Genomic DNA, 15,834 nt, shown 5'->3' on the forward strand with positions numbered 1-15,834 from the left:
CAGACTTCCCTGTCACGTTAGTTGAGTGACCTCAATCAAACAAGGGTTAAATGCTGGGTGTTTTAGAGTAATGAGTAAGTATTCATTTATCTTAATAATTAGCAGTTCATTTTTATATACGACCTTGTACGGAGGTTGCTGGAAATACTTGATGGTACTAATCTTCATAAAATCCTTCTAATGAAAGAAAATGATATGTAGATCGAGATATGGGTGTGTGTTCGTTAATGCTGGAAAAATGTTATTTTTTGATGACCAAATAATGTCATGTGTTTAGAATTAAAACAAAATTAAGACATGACTTAAAACATGTAAATAGTAATGTCTTCTGAATTATTCCTTTCAGTGAACTTATTAAAACTGCAGATGGAGGACAGATTTCACTGGACTGGTTTGATAATGATAACAGTACGTGTTATATGGATGCCAGCACCAGACCTACTATCTTATTGTTGCCTGGCCTCACTGGAACAAGCAAGGAGTCATATATCCTTCATATGATCCATCTTAGTGAAGAATTAGGATACAGGTACCAGTAAAAGATTTCTTTTTTTTTTCACTTGATCCATTCCAAATGAAGTACAAATATAACTACATGTTTGTTTCAGAAATACTTAGTGCTTCTTGCATAGAAAAGCAGTCCCTTAAATTATTATTTTTCTCTGCATTCTTTTTTTCCTCTTTTTTTCAGGAAGATGCATAACTGAATCATCTTACAAGAAATGTCACTTAGCATGGTAGACACCCTGCAGATTTAGGCTGAATTAATGAATGAAATTAGAATCATCTGAGCATTGACTGAGCCCTTCCCCCCATCCCCACCCCAACGGAGAGAGTGTTATGGAGGGAGAACAGCAATTACAAACCCCTGAGAGAGTACACAGTGGCCCTCATGCCACATTCTGGGGCCCGGATTCACTAATCTTGTCACCCTGGCTAGCTCCCAAGTGCAAAAAATATTCAGAATCAGCTTGTAGGTCGTCCTTATTTATCAAAGGTGATCTCTGCCTCTTCTGACCACTTGAGTTTGCAGGTGCACTTGGCTAGTCTCCAGTTGATGATGCCACAGCTTTTCTGAGTAACCATTATTAAGCTCAGTCACCAGGTACAATTTAATTTTTTGCAAGTGATTTAGCAACTTTAAGTTTCAAGTTCAGCTCTAGAATCTTAAAGTAGAGTCATTATAAAAGGTACTGATTTTTTGTGCCACAGCTTTTTTTTTTTTAGCTGGTAATTATTGTAATGGAACACTCTGTGAGTTGTATTTAGAGTTGTATCTTTTGTTAAACTTGAAACACTTGTGTGAAAAGCTGATAGTAAGTTTACCTTAAAAAAATAATTTTAGGCTGGTCACAGTGGCTCACGCCTGTAATCCCAGCACTTTGGAAGGCGTAAAGCCGGTGGATTGCTTGAGCCCAGGAGTTCGAGACCAGCCTGGGCAACATGGTGAGACCTAGTCTACAAAAATTAGCCGGGCATGGTGGCATGCACCTATAGTTCCAGCTACTGACAAGGCTGAGGTAGGACGATCAGTTGAGCCCAGGAGGTAGAGACTGTAGTGAACCATGATCGTGCCACTGGACTCCAGCCTGGATGACAGAGTGACACCTTGGGCAAAAAGAAAAAAAAAAGAAAGAAAAGAAGAACATTTTGATGTTTGATGTAAAGGGGAAAATTCCATGATAGCTAACTCAATTTTAACAAGTTAATTCTTATCTTTTATAAATAATAGCCTATTTTGTCCATGAAGTAACATTCTCTCAAGAACTATGATATGATGTTCAAGAATTATATTCAAGAAATTTGCTTAGCAGTAGCAGGAATTCATTATTATTCCATGTTTAAGCACCATACAGTTAGATGTGAGGCTTGGTTCTTTTGTTTTTTGGGGTTTTGTTTTTGTTTTTGTTTTTTTTTGGAAACCGAATCTGGCTCTGTTGCCTAGCATGGAGCACAGTGGTATGATCATGGTTCACTGCAGTCTCTTACAGGCCTGGTTCCATTTTTTTTTTTTTGGCTAAAACTTAGTCATGCTCAGAAAGTACAGAAGATCATAAAGCCTTTTGTACATATTTAAATTACTGCTTCTAGATTTGGCCTGAGCTGTCTCTCAAGACTTAGACCTGCTTTTAAAAACAATGTGGGCCAGGTGCAGTGGCTCACGCCTGTAATAACAGCACTTTGGGAGGCCGAGGCGGGTGGATCACTTGAGGTCAGGAGTTCAAGATCAACTTGGCCAACATGGTGAAACCCCGTCTCTACCAAAAATACAAAAATTAGCCAGGTGTGATGGCGGGCACCTGTAATCCCAGCTACTCAGGAGGCTGAGGCAGGAGAATTGCTTGAACCTGGGAGGCAGAGGGTGCAGTGAGCCGAGATTGTGCCATTGCACTCTAGCCTGGGCAACAAGAGCAAAACTCCATCTCAAAAAAAATAAAAAAGTTGGGGCCAGGTATGGTGGCTCACGCCTGTAATCCCATCACTTTGGGAGCCGAGGCGGGCGGATCACAAGGTCAGGAGTTCGAGACCAGCCTGACCAACATGGTGAAACCCTGTTTCTACTAAAAATACAAAAAAAATTAGACAGGTGTGGTGGCGCACGCCTGTAATCCCAGTTACTCCAGAGGCTGAGGCAGGAGAATTGCTTGAACCTGGGAGGCAGAGGTTGCAGTGGGCCAAGATCGCGCCACTGCACTCCAGCCTGGGCAACAGAGTGAGACTACGTCTCAAAAAAATAAAAAATTAAATAAAAACAATGTGGTTGAAACTCAAGGACTGAATCTTACAAGCTCTGGAGTTGCCAGTGCACATACTTTTTGTCCATTGCTTATAAAGGTTGCCAGATTTTCGCCGGGCGCAGTGGCTCACGCCTGTAATCCCAGCACTCATCCACAGGCTGAGGCGTGCGGAGTACAAGGTCAGGAGTTCAAGACTAGCCTGGCCAACATAGTGAAACCCCATCTGTACTAAAAATACAAAAATGAGCCAGGCATGGTGGCACGTGCCTGTAATCCCAACTACTCGGGAGGCTGAGGGAGAACTTGAACCCGGGAGGCGGAGTTTGCAGTGAGCCAAGATTGCACAATTGCACTCCAGCCTGGGCAACAAGAGCGAAACTCTATCTCAAAAAAAAAAAAAAAAAAAAATACAAAAGCAGAAGCTTCAGGGCCTCTAGAGGCCCAGGCTGAGAACTCCCACAGTGCTACTGGTCAAAGCAAGTCACATGATAGCCCAGAGTCAAAGTGTAGGGAAATAGACTCTGCCTCTTGATAGGAAGAGCTTCAAAATATTTTTGCAACCTACCACAGAAAGCCAGGTAGTTTTAAAGACCACTAAGAATAAAAATAGATCTGGCAGTTTGGCGCAAGGCCGAGTTGAGTCTTTAGGTACCAAAATGATCTAAGTCATTGGTACTGTAGCATGGGATCTAGCAGATAACAGGGTTTGTGAAAAGCTGTGTAATATGTGTAATTTTAACTTCCCTTATCACAGCATTCTCACCTACTTCACAGAGTTTAGTTAGAATGTGTAAAGTAGGCCGGGTGTGGTGGCCCATGCCTGTAATCCCAACACTTTGCGAGGCTGAGGTGGGCGAATCACTTGAAGTTAGGAGTTCGAAACCAGCCTGGTCAACATGGCGAAACCCCATTAACCAGGCATAGTGGCGTGCACCTGTAATCTACAAGACACAAGAATCGCTTGAACTTGGGTAGTGGAGGTTGCAGTGAGCTGAGATGGTGCCACTGCACTCCAGCCTAGGAGACAAAGCAAGGCTCCATCTCAAAAAAAAATAAGTGTAAAGTACTTAGTTGGGTGCCCTGCACAAAGTGGGTCTTTAGAAAATGTTTATGTCAGCCAGGCACAGTGGCTGACGCCTGTAATCCCGGCAGTCTGGGAGGCCAAGGCGGGTGGATCACCTGAGGTCAGGAGTTCAAGACCAGCCTGGCCCACATGGCGAAACCCCATCTCCACTAAAAATACAGAGAAAAATTAGCTGGGTGTGGTGGTGGATACTTGTAATCCCAGCTACTTGGGAGGCTGAGGCAGAAGAACTGCTTAAAACTGGGAGGCAGAGATTGCAGTGGGCCGAGATGGTTGAACCCGGGAGACAGGTTGCAGTGAGTTACTGCACTCCAGCTTGGGTGACAGAGCAAGACTCTGTCTTAAAAAAGAAAAAAAAGAAAATGTTTATGTCTTCCTTCCCTCATCTTCTATTCCCTGGCCAGGGTAGAAAATGTTTTATAGGCCAGGCATGGTGGCTCAAGCCTGTAATCCCAGCACTTTGAGAGGCCGACATGGGCAGATCCCCTCAGGTCAGAAGTTCAAGACTAGCCTGGCCAACATGGTGAAACCCCATCTCTACTAAAACTACAAAAAATTAGCTGGACATGGTGGCGGGTGCCTGTACTCCCAGCAACTTGGGAGGCTGAGGCAGGAGAATCGCTTGAACCCGGGAGGCGGAGGTTGCAGTGAGCTGAGATCGCACCATTGCACTCCAGGCTGGGCGACAGAGCAAAACTCCATCTCAAAAAAAAAAAAAAATGTTTTATAATTCAAAAGAACGAGTACAAGCAAATCTACCTCTTGGGATAGAGGAACATGTAGTTTGCTTGTGGGAGTACATAGATGTTACCATGTCTGCCATACATGAGAGTTTCAGTATCTTCAGTATGAATATCCCTGAAGCACAGGGTGCACTTGCCATCCTGTCCCAGTTACTATCTTGTGTAAAGGTTGAAGGTTTAGGGAGAGTCATGAATTATGTCAGGTCACCAGGGAACTGTCAATGATTTACTGGTGAGATATGAGATATGATTTAGACATTAGAGAGAACCTAACTCCCAGCATATGGTCAAAGGAGACATAATGGTTTATTATTGATGTTAAACCACTGTTTTTTTCTGTCTACCTGAAAACTAACAAAAACAAAGTACTTTTCTGTTAAGGTGCACTAATTCAAAATTCAGGATGGATGGGATGGAAACTAGGCTTAAGTTTGTTTAAGATAATTGTGAGCAAACGCTTTACTATGTAAGTCAAAGGTAAATAGAATGAGGCTAGGCATGGTGGCTCAGGCCAGTAATCCCAGCACCTTGGGAGGCCGAGGCGGGTGGATCACTTGAGGTCAGGAGTTTGAGACGAGCCTGGCCAACATGGTGAAATCTTGTTTCTACTAAAAATACAAAAAATTAGCTGGGCATCGTGGCATGCGCCTGTAATTCCAGCTACTTGGGAGGCTGAGGCAGAAGAATCGCTTGAACTCAGGAGGTGGAGGTTGCAGTGAGCCAAGATCATGCCACTGCACTCCAGCCTGGGCAACAGAGTGAGACTCTGTCTCAGTTTTTTAAAGAAAAGGATAAATAGGCTGGGCACGGTAGCTCATGCCTATAATCCCAGCACTTTGGGAGTCTGAGGTGGGCTGATCACAAGGTCAGGAGTTCGAGACCAGCCTGGCCAATATGGTGACACCTCGTCTCTACTAAAATACAAAAATTAGCCAGGTATGGTGGCGTGTGCCGGTAGTCCCAGCTACTCGGGAGGCTGAGGCAGAAGAATCACTTGAACCCAGATTGTGGAAGTTGCAGTAAGCCGAGATCGCACCATTGCACTCAAGCCAGGGTGACACAGCAAGACACTGGCTCAAAAAAAAAAAAAAAAAGGTAAATAGAATGAGATGGGGAATGTTTGGCCTGCCTATATGAAGATAACCTGTCCATCTTCACTGGTGGATTGCAGTATGTACTCTTTTGGATAGTTCCTGCCCCCAAGAGGAGAAAGTTGCTAAGCCAGATAAATTCTTTCAAATTTTATCAATCAGTTATGTCTACCACCTCCTGGAAGGAAAGTAAAGTAAGAGAGGCCAGGAATGCCAGGTGCAGTGTCTTATTCCTATAATCCCAGCACTTTGGAAGGCTAAGGCAGGAGGATTGCTTGAGCCCAAGAGTTTGAGACCATCCCGAACCACAGAGTGAGACCCCCCATTTCTACCAAAAAAAAAAACCAAAATAATAACAATGAATAATAATAAAAGACCAGAAGTATGTTTAGAGAGAAGCCCTCTTCATGGAAACCAGAAAGCTGGAGAAAAGGCAGTTCTCTCTAACAATTTACACCTGTATGATTGATAAAGTAGTTAGAAACCTTACCATTCATTCCAAAAAATCTCCAGTAATATAGCCTAATAGGTATTATTTTATGTACATGAATAATATCTTGTTTTCTTAAATCTTTTTCCCATTTTCTGAATTGATTTCCAGTACTACAACAAAAACAAGGAGAAAGGCCAGGTGTGGTGGCTCACACCTGTAATCCCAGCACTTTGGGAGGGCAAGGCAGGCGGATCATGAGGTCAGGAGATCGAGACCATCCTAGCTAACACGGTGAAACCCTGTCTCTACTAAAAATATATTAAAAAAAAAAATAGCTGGGCGTGGTGGCGGGTGCCTGTAGTCTCAGCTACTTGGGAGGTTTAGGCAGGAGAATGTCGTGAACCCGGGAGGCAGAGCTTGCAGTGAGCCGAGATCACGCCACTGCACTCCAGGCTGGGCGACAGAGCAAGACTCCATCTCAAAAAAAAAAGAAAAACAGTAACTCCAACAAAATCTGAATCATCTTTTGACTTTTTAAAATTGAGAGCCATTATTACTTGGGAGAAAAAAAAGAAAAAATTTTAAAATTAAAAAAAATAAAACCGAGAGCCTTCATTTACCATTATATTCCACCCCCAACTAATATTAACAAGAATGACCCATCCAGAATTATACAGTTGTAAGTTCATTGAAATCTAGATCAGTCATAAGTATTTTGGTGCTGCAAAGTACAATATCAGAACCTATTCCCAAAGAGCATACAGTCTAGTCAAAGTGGCAAAGACTGTGCAGCAGCAGGGAAATGTACATCAGAAAGGAGCAGGATTGGCTGTAAGTGACGAAAAACTCAATAGTGACGATATAAACTTATTTCTCTCTCATGTAAAAATCTAAGAAGGTAGATCACGGCTTGTATGGCACATGTCAGTGTCAGGAACCTAAGCTGCTTTTATTCTTAGGTTGGTGCAAAAGTAATTGTGGTTTTTGCCATTAAAAGTAATGGCAAATTTAATGCCATTAAAAGTAATGGCAAAAATAAAAGTAATTTGCCATTATGTTTAATGGCAAAAACCCCAATTACTTTTGCACCAACCTAATATGTTGCTTCATAACATGGATGCTTCAGTAGTAGCCATCACATCTGCATTCTAACACCCAAGAAGGAGAAAAAAAGCAGGAATAGGAAAAGTACCATCTTCCTTTAAAGATGCATCCCAGCAATTGTGCACACCACTTTTGCTTGTATCACATTGGCCCGCTCTTGGCTGCAAGGGAAGCTTGAAAAATCTTGGCCGTGCATGATGGCTCACACCTATAATCCCAGCACTTTGGGAGGCCAAGGCAGGCGGATCACTTGAGGACAGGAGTTTGAAACCAGCCTGGCCAACATGGTGAAACCCCATCTCTACTAAAAATACAAAAACTTTAGCCGGGCATGGTGGCGGGTGCCTGTGATCCCAGCTACTTGGGAGGCTGAGGCAGGAGAATCGCTTGAACCCAGGAGGCGGAGGTTGCAGTGAGTTGAGATTGCGCCATTGCACTCCAGCCTGGGTGACAAGAGCGAGACTCCATCTCAAAAAAAAAAAAAATCATATCTTTATTTTGGACAGCCATGTACCAACTAAAATTGGGACTTCTGTTGCTGAGGAAGAAGGGAAGGATGGATATTGGGAGGTGACTAGCAGCTCGTGCCACTGAGTAGTCAAGAGTTGGCAGTACTGGGATTCAGAAATATCAGAAGAGCCAAAAGAGTCATTTTATGGAGGGAAGGAGTGGGTCAGCGGTGTCACATACAACTTGAGAAGGAGGATGAATAAAGCAAAACCTGAGAGGATCTCAGTAGAACGATGAGGAAGGAAGCCAAGCTGCTGGGTAGATGACCTCAGTAGACAGAACAGGAATGGATCACACATTCGATGAGTTTGACAGAGAAAGGAGAGAAACAGGGCAAAAGGATCACTCGGATTTTTGCAAGATAGTAAACTTGTGTTTTAAGACATTTCTTACTGTCTTGTTACTTTATTTCCTACTTAGAGAAAAAAGTAATTTTTTGGTATGGTTTGACAGAATTAAGATCTCTTATTCATTGCAGAGGCCACCTACTGGTAGCAAGGATGTCACTGTTCATCATTTATATTCTTGAGAGACTCAGTGTAGGAGATTATTTAAAAGTTGTTAAAACTTGCTCCTAAATGTGGCCCTGGCCGGGCACAGTGGGTCACACCTGTAATCCCAGCCCTTTGGGAGGCCAAGGCAGGCGGATCACTTGAGGTCAGGAGTTCGAGACCAGCCTGACCAACATGGTGAAACCCCATCTCTACTAAAAAATACAAAAATTAGCCGGGTATGGTGGCCCCCACCTATAATCCCAGCTACTCGGGGGGCTGAGGCAGGAGAATCACTTGAACCCAGGAGGCAGAGGTTGCAGTGAGCCGAGATTGTGCCATGCACTCCAGCCTGGGTGACAGAGCGAGACTTCGTCTCAAAAAAAAAATAAAAATTAAAAAAAAAAGTGATCCTGAGAATATTTTATGTAGAGGAAGTAGCAAGTAAATGTCATTTGAAGTTATCATAGCTCTAGATGCAATTTAGCTTTTCCTGCAGCATTAGAGGTGCCTTGGTGGGGGACAGGGGTGGGGAGTCTAGCTACAGACTTCCTGAGGGAGGAGGGATGAGAGAGGCTGAACTAAGGAAAACGAGACAGCAAAACAGAAGGGTTAGTTCTGACCACGCTTTCCCTCATCTAAAAGCAATGTTTTAGATAAGAAATCATTTTAAATTAACACCAGAATATTTTTTTCTCAGTAACTCATTTTGTTGTTGTTAAAATAATTTGGTTTTTAAACTTTTGGGAATAAGGCGGTTAACTGATCATTTGTGAGACTAGCCAGATTGAGTAATGCATGTTAGAAAGCACTGAATGAAGAGGTTAGCTTCTTTCTTGTTATTCCAGAAAAAGTTATGGTGGAGACTGACAAGTGGTCCCATTCTCTAGGGCACTAATTGTTAGCTGTTCCATTATAACATGGCACCTCAATTAAACCTTCAGGGACAAAGCTCTTTTTATCAGAATTGGCATGCCCTCAAAGGGTACTCTGTGTTCAGAGCACCGGTCTTCTTTGGAAAAAGAGACCTGAGTGTTACAGCTTAGGTAGTGCTGGGCAGTGAAGTGAGGTGGTTAAGTGGATTCTTGAGTCGGATCTGCCTGGGTTCAGATCCTAGCTCTGTCGTACACTACCTGCCTACCCACAGACAAATTATGTCATTGCTCAGCAACTGTTTTCTCATCTGTAACAATACCTAGACCTCACAGGGTTGTGTGGATTGCATGTAATGTGTATAAAGAATGTTGACTAGTACCGGGCCTATGGCAAACATTTTGTAAGTGTCAGCTATGAAACCTTAAGAAGTGAATTAGGACCATTGATTATATGGCTTAGGGGAAAGCCCCACTGTTGTAATCTGGTCAGATTAAAATGAGATACTTACTGCCTACACCTTACCGTTATTAATACCAAGAAGATGCCATTCCAAGAGAGCCCAGAGACAACAGTGTGCCTGGCAAGCCAAAGGGTAGTACAGAGAGAAGGAAGGAAATGTCTTGCTAAGGTAGAGTGGCCGCTGGAATCGACATTGTCCTGTAATCCATGCCTCTGAGTCTGTTTTGGGTAATATGGTTTCCAGCAGTGACTTGTGACACTGGAGTAACAACTGTTACTTACAAGCACTATAAATTTAGAGCACTTTGCTTATTAAATAGGGCCAGTTCAGCTGGGTGTTTATTGACAAAATCTACAAAAATACCAAAGAGACACAGCTAAAAATCAAATGAGTGAAATGAAATATGAGAACATCAGAAAGCAGCTGAGTAAATTTTAGGATCACAGCTAAAGCAGGGAAGGGAAACGATTGCAATAAAATAGTATAAGATCACTGAAAGAATTAGCGATGCTAGTTGTATCATTCATTTTCAGCTTCTTCACATTAAAGATACCTTTGACTCTTTTTCCCTTGTGGCCACTGGTTTTGAAATATACCTAAAAAACAAACTGCATTAATTAAATATTAACTTGCTATTCTTTTTTTAAAAAAATTCATAGGGCCGCTTAGAACTTATGATCAGCAAGAAATAACCAGAATTGCCACTTTGGTTGGTTACAATTAAATTTAGCTTTGCTGAGTGCCTGCCACATGATAGGCCCCATGCCAGGCATTATATATAGGTTATCCTACTTAGTATATACCCAGTTCAAGATACATATTATAAACCCCATTTTACCAAACAAAAAGCAGAAATTACTAACAAAAGAGTAATTTGATCAAAATTAGCTGGTGTGTGACAGGGTTAAGATTGAAATGTAGGGCCAGGTGCGGTGGCTCACGCCTATAATCCCAGCACTTTGGGAGGCTGAGGCAGGTGGATCACCTGAGGTCAGGAGTTCGAGACCAGCCTGGCCAACATGGTGAAACCCCGTCTCTACTAAAAATACAAAAATTAGCCGAGTGTGGTGGCAGACGCCTGTAATCCCAGCTAGTTGGGAGGCTAAGGCAGAAGAACTGTTTGAACCTAGGAGACAGAGGTTGCAGTGAGCTGAGATTGCACCACTGCATTCCAGCCTGGGCAGCAAGAGCAAAACTCCGTCTTAAAAAAGAAAAGATTGGAATGTACAGGCTTATTACAGATAAACATATGATTTCTGTGAGGCTTTTTGAAATGTTGATAGTTCCTGAAAAGCCTTCTTTACTACTATTGTATACCCTTGGATGCCTTAGGCTCTTAGCTTGGGAAAACCTAGCTCTTGCAATCCCATGATTGTTGCTTAATATGATAATGTATACCTGTGATATCATTGGGACTCAGTTTTATCAGGGAGATTCAAGACATGACAGGCAAACAACTCATGTTTCCTACTCAGATAATAGATTTTATAGGGAAAGAGTTGAAACGGGAAATAATGAGGTTCCTGAATTATGAATTGACTTTCAGTGTTCTCTATTACCATGTGATAATCATGAGTTAGGCATGTAATAGTGAATAATATACTCACGTTAATTACTGCATTTGATTTCTGAAGCATCTTAGAAAAAGGTACATGAATTATGTTCATTTGTTTTACCACCTTTATGACCTTTATAAGCTTGGAAATGTTTAGATAGTATCATTTCTTGAAAAGAATGTATATTCTCTTGTTGGAATATGGTGTTCTATATATTTAAATTTGGTTAATATTGATAATGTTATTCAGACTATTTACAGCTCACTTTTATTGATAGAAGCATTTTAAAATATAGTTGTAGATTTTCTATTTCTCCATTTAATTCTATTAATTTTGCTTCATATATACGGAAGCTCTGTTAGACACATACACATTTAAGATTATTAGTCTTCTTATGAATTAACTTTTTATCATCATGAAATGTTCTTCTTAACCTCTGGTCATGAAGTTTGCTTTACCTGATATTATCATAGCCACTTCGTTCTTTTTTTGCTGAGTGTTTGTGTGATATATCTTTATTTACACTTTAACTTTCAGAGTATCTTGTCATTGTATTTAAAGTGTATTGCTTGTAGATAGCATGTAGTTAGATCTTGCTCTTTTTTTTTTTTTGAGGCAGAGTCTCACTGTTGTTGACCTGGGCTGGAGTGCAATGGCATGATCTTGGCTCACTGCAACCTCCGCCTCCCAGGTTCCAGCAGTTCTCCTGCCTCAGCCTCCCAAGTAGCTGAGATTATAGGCACCCACCACCACACCAGGCTAATTTTTGTACTTTTAGTAGAGATGGGGTTTCACCATGTTGGCCAGGCTGGTCTCAAACTCCTGACCTCAGGTGATCCACCTGCCTCGGCCTCCCAAAGTGCTGGGATTACAGGCATGAGCCATTGTGCCCAGCCAGATCTTGCTTTTTTTAAATCCTGACAATCTCCATCTTTTAATTGAGGTTCTTATTCATTTACATTTAATGTAATTGTTAATGTAGTGGATTTTTTTTTTTTTTTTTGAGACAGTCTTGCTCTGTTGCCCAGGCTGGAGTGCAGTGGCATGATCTTGACTCACTGCAACCTCTGCCTCCTGGGTTCAAGCGATTCTCCTGCCTCAACCTCCTGAGTACCTGGGATTACAGGCACCTGCCACCACGCCTGGCTAATTTTTGTATTTTTAGTAGAGACGGGGTTTCACCATGTTGGCCAGGCTGGTTTCAAACTCCTGACCTCAAGTGATTTGCCTGCCTCAGCCTCCCAAAGTGCTGTAATTACAGGGGTGAGTCACCATGCCCAGCCCACAATTACATGTATGTTTTTTTTTTTTTATATTGTTTTACAAATCACTGAGGTTCTACTTTTTTTGGACCTTTTTCCTCTTGTCCTATGTTCGAGCTGCAATTTGCAAATCCAGTGAATTTTTTATTTCAGATTTTATATTTTTTTCTAGAATTTCCATTGTAATAAATTTTATTGTGCTGAGATTTTCTATTTTTTTTTTTTAAATTCTTTACAAGCTCCCCCACCCCACCACCCTTAATGTTCTTGAGTTATAGTAGCTGCTGTAAAACTTCATCTGCTAGTTCTAACATCTGGACCATCTCGGGGTCAGTTAGGTTGTCTCTTGAGTATGGGTCATGTTTTCCTGTTTCTTCACGGTCTAGCAATTTGGGGGTGTGTTCTGGACAGTTTGAATAATCCATTGTAGAGACTCTGGATTCTGTTATATTTTCCCAAAAGAGTGTTGCTTTTTGTTTGTTTTATTAGATAGTTAACTTGGCTGCGCTCAAACTTCAAACTCTCTCTCCTCTGTTGTAAATCACAGTTGAAATCTTTGTCCGGTTTTTTTAGCCTTAATTGGGTTGCTTGTAGTGTGTTTCACATATGTATAGATGAAGGATCAGCTAGAGATTTGGGCCCAGCTTTTAGTCAGAATTTAGTGCTCTTTCTCTGTGTATCCATTCTAAGATTTTTTTTCTGCTTGTTTTTCAACTTCTATTGTTGCCCCAAACTGTTTTAATAGTTCTTCAAGCCTGTGAGACTGAGCATTTCCCCTATTTTTTTTTTTTTTTGAGACCAAATTTCACCGTTGTTGCCCAGTCTGGAGTGCGATGGTGTGATCTTGGCTCACTGCAACCTCCGCCTCCTGGATTCAAGCGATTCTCCTGTTTCAGCCTCCCAAGTAGCTGGGATTACAGGTGCCTGCCACCACGCCCAGCTAATTTTTGTATTTTTAGTAGAGATGGTGTTTCACTGTGTTGGCCAGGCTGGTCTTGAACTCCTGACCTCAGGTAATCCACCCAACTTGGCCTCCCAAAGGGCTGAGATTACAGGTGTGAGCACCGCGCCCATCCAAGAGACTGAGCATTTCTGTCCAACTTTTATTTATCATTGAGTGATAACCAACTACTGCCTTCCCTCAGGTAAAAAAAGGAGAAGCTGTAAAAATTGAAAACTCACCCAGTATGGTTGTCATTTTCCTAGTGTCAACTCCCATTCAGTTTCTGCAGCTTTTTGTTGTCGTCGTTGTTGTTCTCTACTGCCTTTATATTTTTTCAAGAAGTATAGTTATTCTATGGAAAGCTTGGCCCTAAAGGATCTACCTGGACATTACTAGAGGCAGAACTTCCTTATCTTTTCTTTATCTGGAATTCAGAGCCTTATGTTTATTTTTGTCCTAACCTGTTTTTCCGTTCTTATTTTCTTTTTTTTTTTTTTTTTTTTTTTTTTTTTTGAGACGGAGTCTCGCTCTGTCGCCCAGGCTGGAGTGCAGTGGCGCGATCTCGGCTCACTGCAGGCTCCGCCCCCCGGGGTTCACGCCATTCTCCTGCCTCAGCCTCCCGCGCAGCTGGGACTACAGGCGCCTGCCACCTCGCCCGGCTAATTTTTTGTATTTTTAGTAGAGACGGGGTTTCACCGTGTTAGCCAGGATGGTCTCGATCTCCTGACCTTGTGATCCGCCCGCCTCGGCCTCCCAAAGTGCTGGGATTACAGGCGTGAGCCACTGCGCCCGGCCCGCGTTCTTATTTTCTATTGTTACTGTCCATGTAACCACTCTTCAACTGGTAATTGATTTTTCATCCCTTAGAACATTTAATACATTCTCACCTTATATCTTTGCTTGGATTACTCCCTTTACAATGTATCTCACACTTGCCTTTTGCTGGAATCTTTACTATTTTTCAAGTCCTAACATAAGATCTATCTACCTTTTATGAAGCCTTTCTTCATTTTGCCCATCCTGACCTCATAGGGTTTTATTGTCTATACCACTCCTTGGACATTGAATCCTATACTGTCTTGTTTTATTACTTTTGTTGTAGTCACTCAACTGAAAATATGGTGCATATCTTTTCAATCTAACTAGATTGTACCCTCCTTGAGGCCAGGAACCTTATGTTGATATTTTGTTTCTCTACTACAGGCTCTAACTCAATCTTTAGTTCAGTAAATATTATTGAATGAATAAATGAGTTATTCCAATATTAATATTCATGTAAAGTGCTTAGAACATGATCTGGCACATAGTAAACACCAGTAAACAGTATCTGTTGTTATTATTATTACCTGAAATCAATCATATGACTAGCTGATCCCTGAATGTTCCTCTCATTCTACCCTTTGCTGATTTTCATTTCTATTGTTAGACTTAAAGATTTGGGGAATCTTAGAACTGAAATATTTCAGATTGCCTGATAAAATCACAGATTTGGAAACTAGGCCTAGACAGGTACTCAAAACCTATGGAAGTTTCACTGCTTTTCTTAGGTGCCCAAGCTCAGAGTCTGCTACTTTTTTTGTTTTTGTTTTTTGAGACAGGCTCTCCATCACCCAGGCCGGAGTGCAGTGGTGTGATCACAGCACTGCAACCTTGACTTCCAGGGTTCAAGCCTGAGCAGATTCGAGGCTCTCTGGTCCATCTCACCGTGACAGTGGTTCTCATCCTAGGGGCAGTTTTTCCCCCAGGGAACATTTGGCAATGTCTGGAGACATTTTTGGTTGTTATGCCTGTGGCATGTGCTACTGGCATCTAGTTGGTAGAGGCCAGAGATGCTGCTGAGTATCCTATAATGCACAGGACAGCACTGCTACAAAGAATTATTTGGGCTGAAATGTCCATAGCACTAAAGATTGAGAAACTCTGTGCTATAGGTAATCTCTTCCTTTTATTTAACCTTCATTAAAGGACACCCACCTGCTTCCCTGGTTAATGGGTTATCTTGTCACAGAAAGTTCTTCTTACCAGATTTGTTCTTTATTTGATATTTCTTCTCTTTATATTTTCCTTGTTTTCAGGAAAAAAATTATATAGTTCAAATATGTACGAAAAATATGCTTTGCAGAACAATTTCCCTCATATACACGCCCTTTAGAATTGTTTGAGGTAACTGTAAAAATTAATTGGAGAGAGCTGTTACAGAAGCTTAACAGAGGCGGCTGGGCGTGGTGGCTCATGCCTGTAATCCCAGCACTTTAGGAGGCCAAGGCAGGTAGATCACGAGGTCAGGAGATCGAGACCGTCCTGGCTAACACGGTGAAACCCTGTCTCTACTAAAAAAAATACAAAAAATTAGCCAGGCGTGGTGGCAGGCACCTGTAGTCCCAGCTACTTGGGAGGCTGAGACAGGAGAATGGCTTGAACCTGGGAGGTGGAGCTTGCAGTGAGCCGAGATTGCACCACTGCACTCCAGCAGGGGCAACACAGCAAGACTCTTTCTCAAAAAAAAAAAAAAAAAAAAAAAAAAAAAAAAACCAGGCTGGGCA

At 41.9% G+C, this 15,834-nt stretch overlaps 1 protein-coding gene across 3 annotated transcripts in view; it reads left to right on the top strand.

Annotated features, from left to right (window-relative positions):
* ABHD3 (abhydrolase domain containing 3, phospholipase) overlaps positions 1 to 15,834 on the top strand; it is a 56,679-nt gene that overhangs the window by 2,096 nt on the left and 38,749 nt on the right. For all 3 annotated transcript variants that reach the window (XM_055236646.2, XM_055236626.2, XM_055236636.2), the window contains exon 3: positions 347 to 529. In XM_055236646.2, the coding sequence (XP_055092621.2) occupies positions 347 to 529 (183 nt within the window). The remainder of the gene's footprint in view (positions 1 to 346; positions 530 to 15,834) is intronic.

This window comes from Symphalangus syndactylus, chromosome 1 (genome assembly GCF_028878055.3).
Source record: "Symphalangus syndactylus isolate Jambi chromosome 1, NHGRI_mSymSyn1-v2.1_pri, whole genome shotgun sequence".
Lineage (NCBI taxonomy): Eukaryota > Metazoa > Chordata > Mammalia > Primates > Hylobatidae > Symphalangus > Symphalangus syndactylus.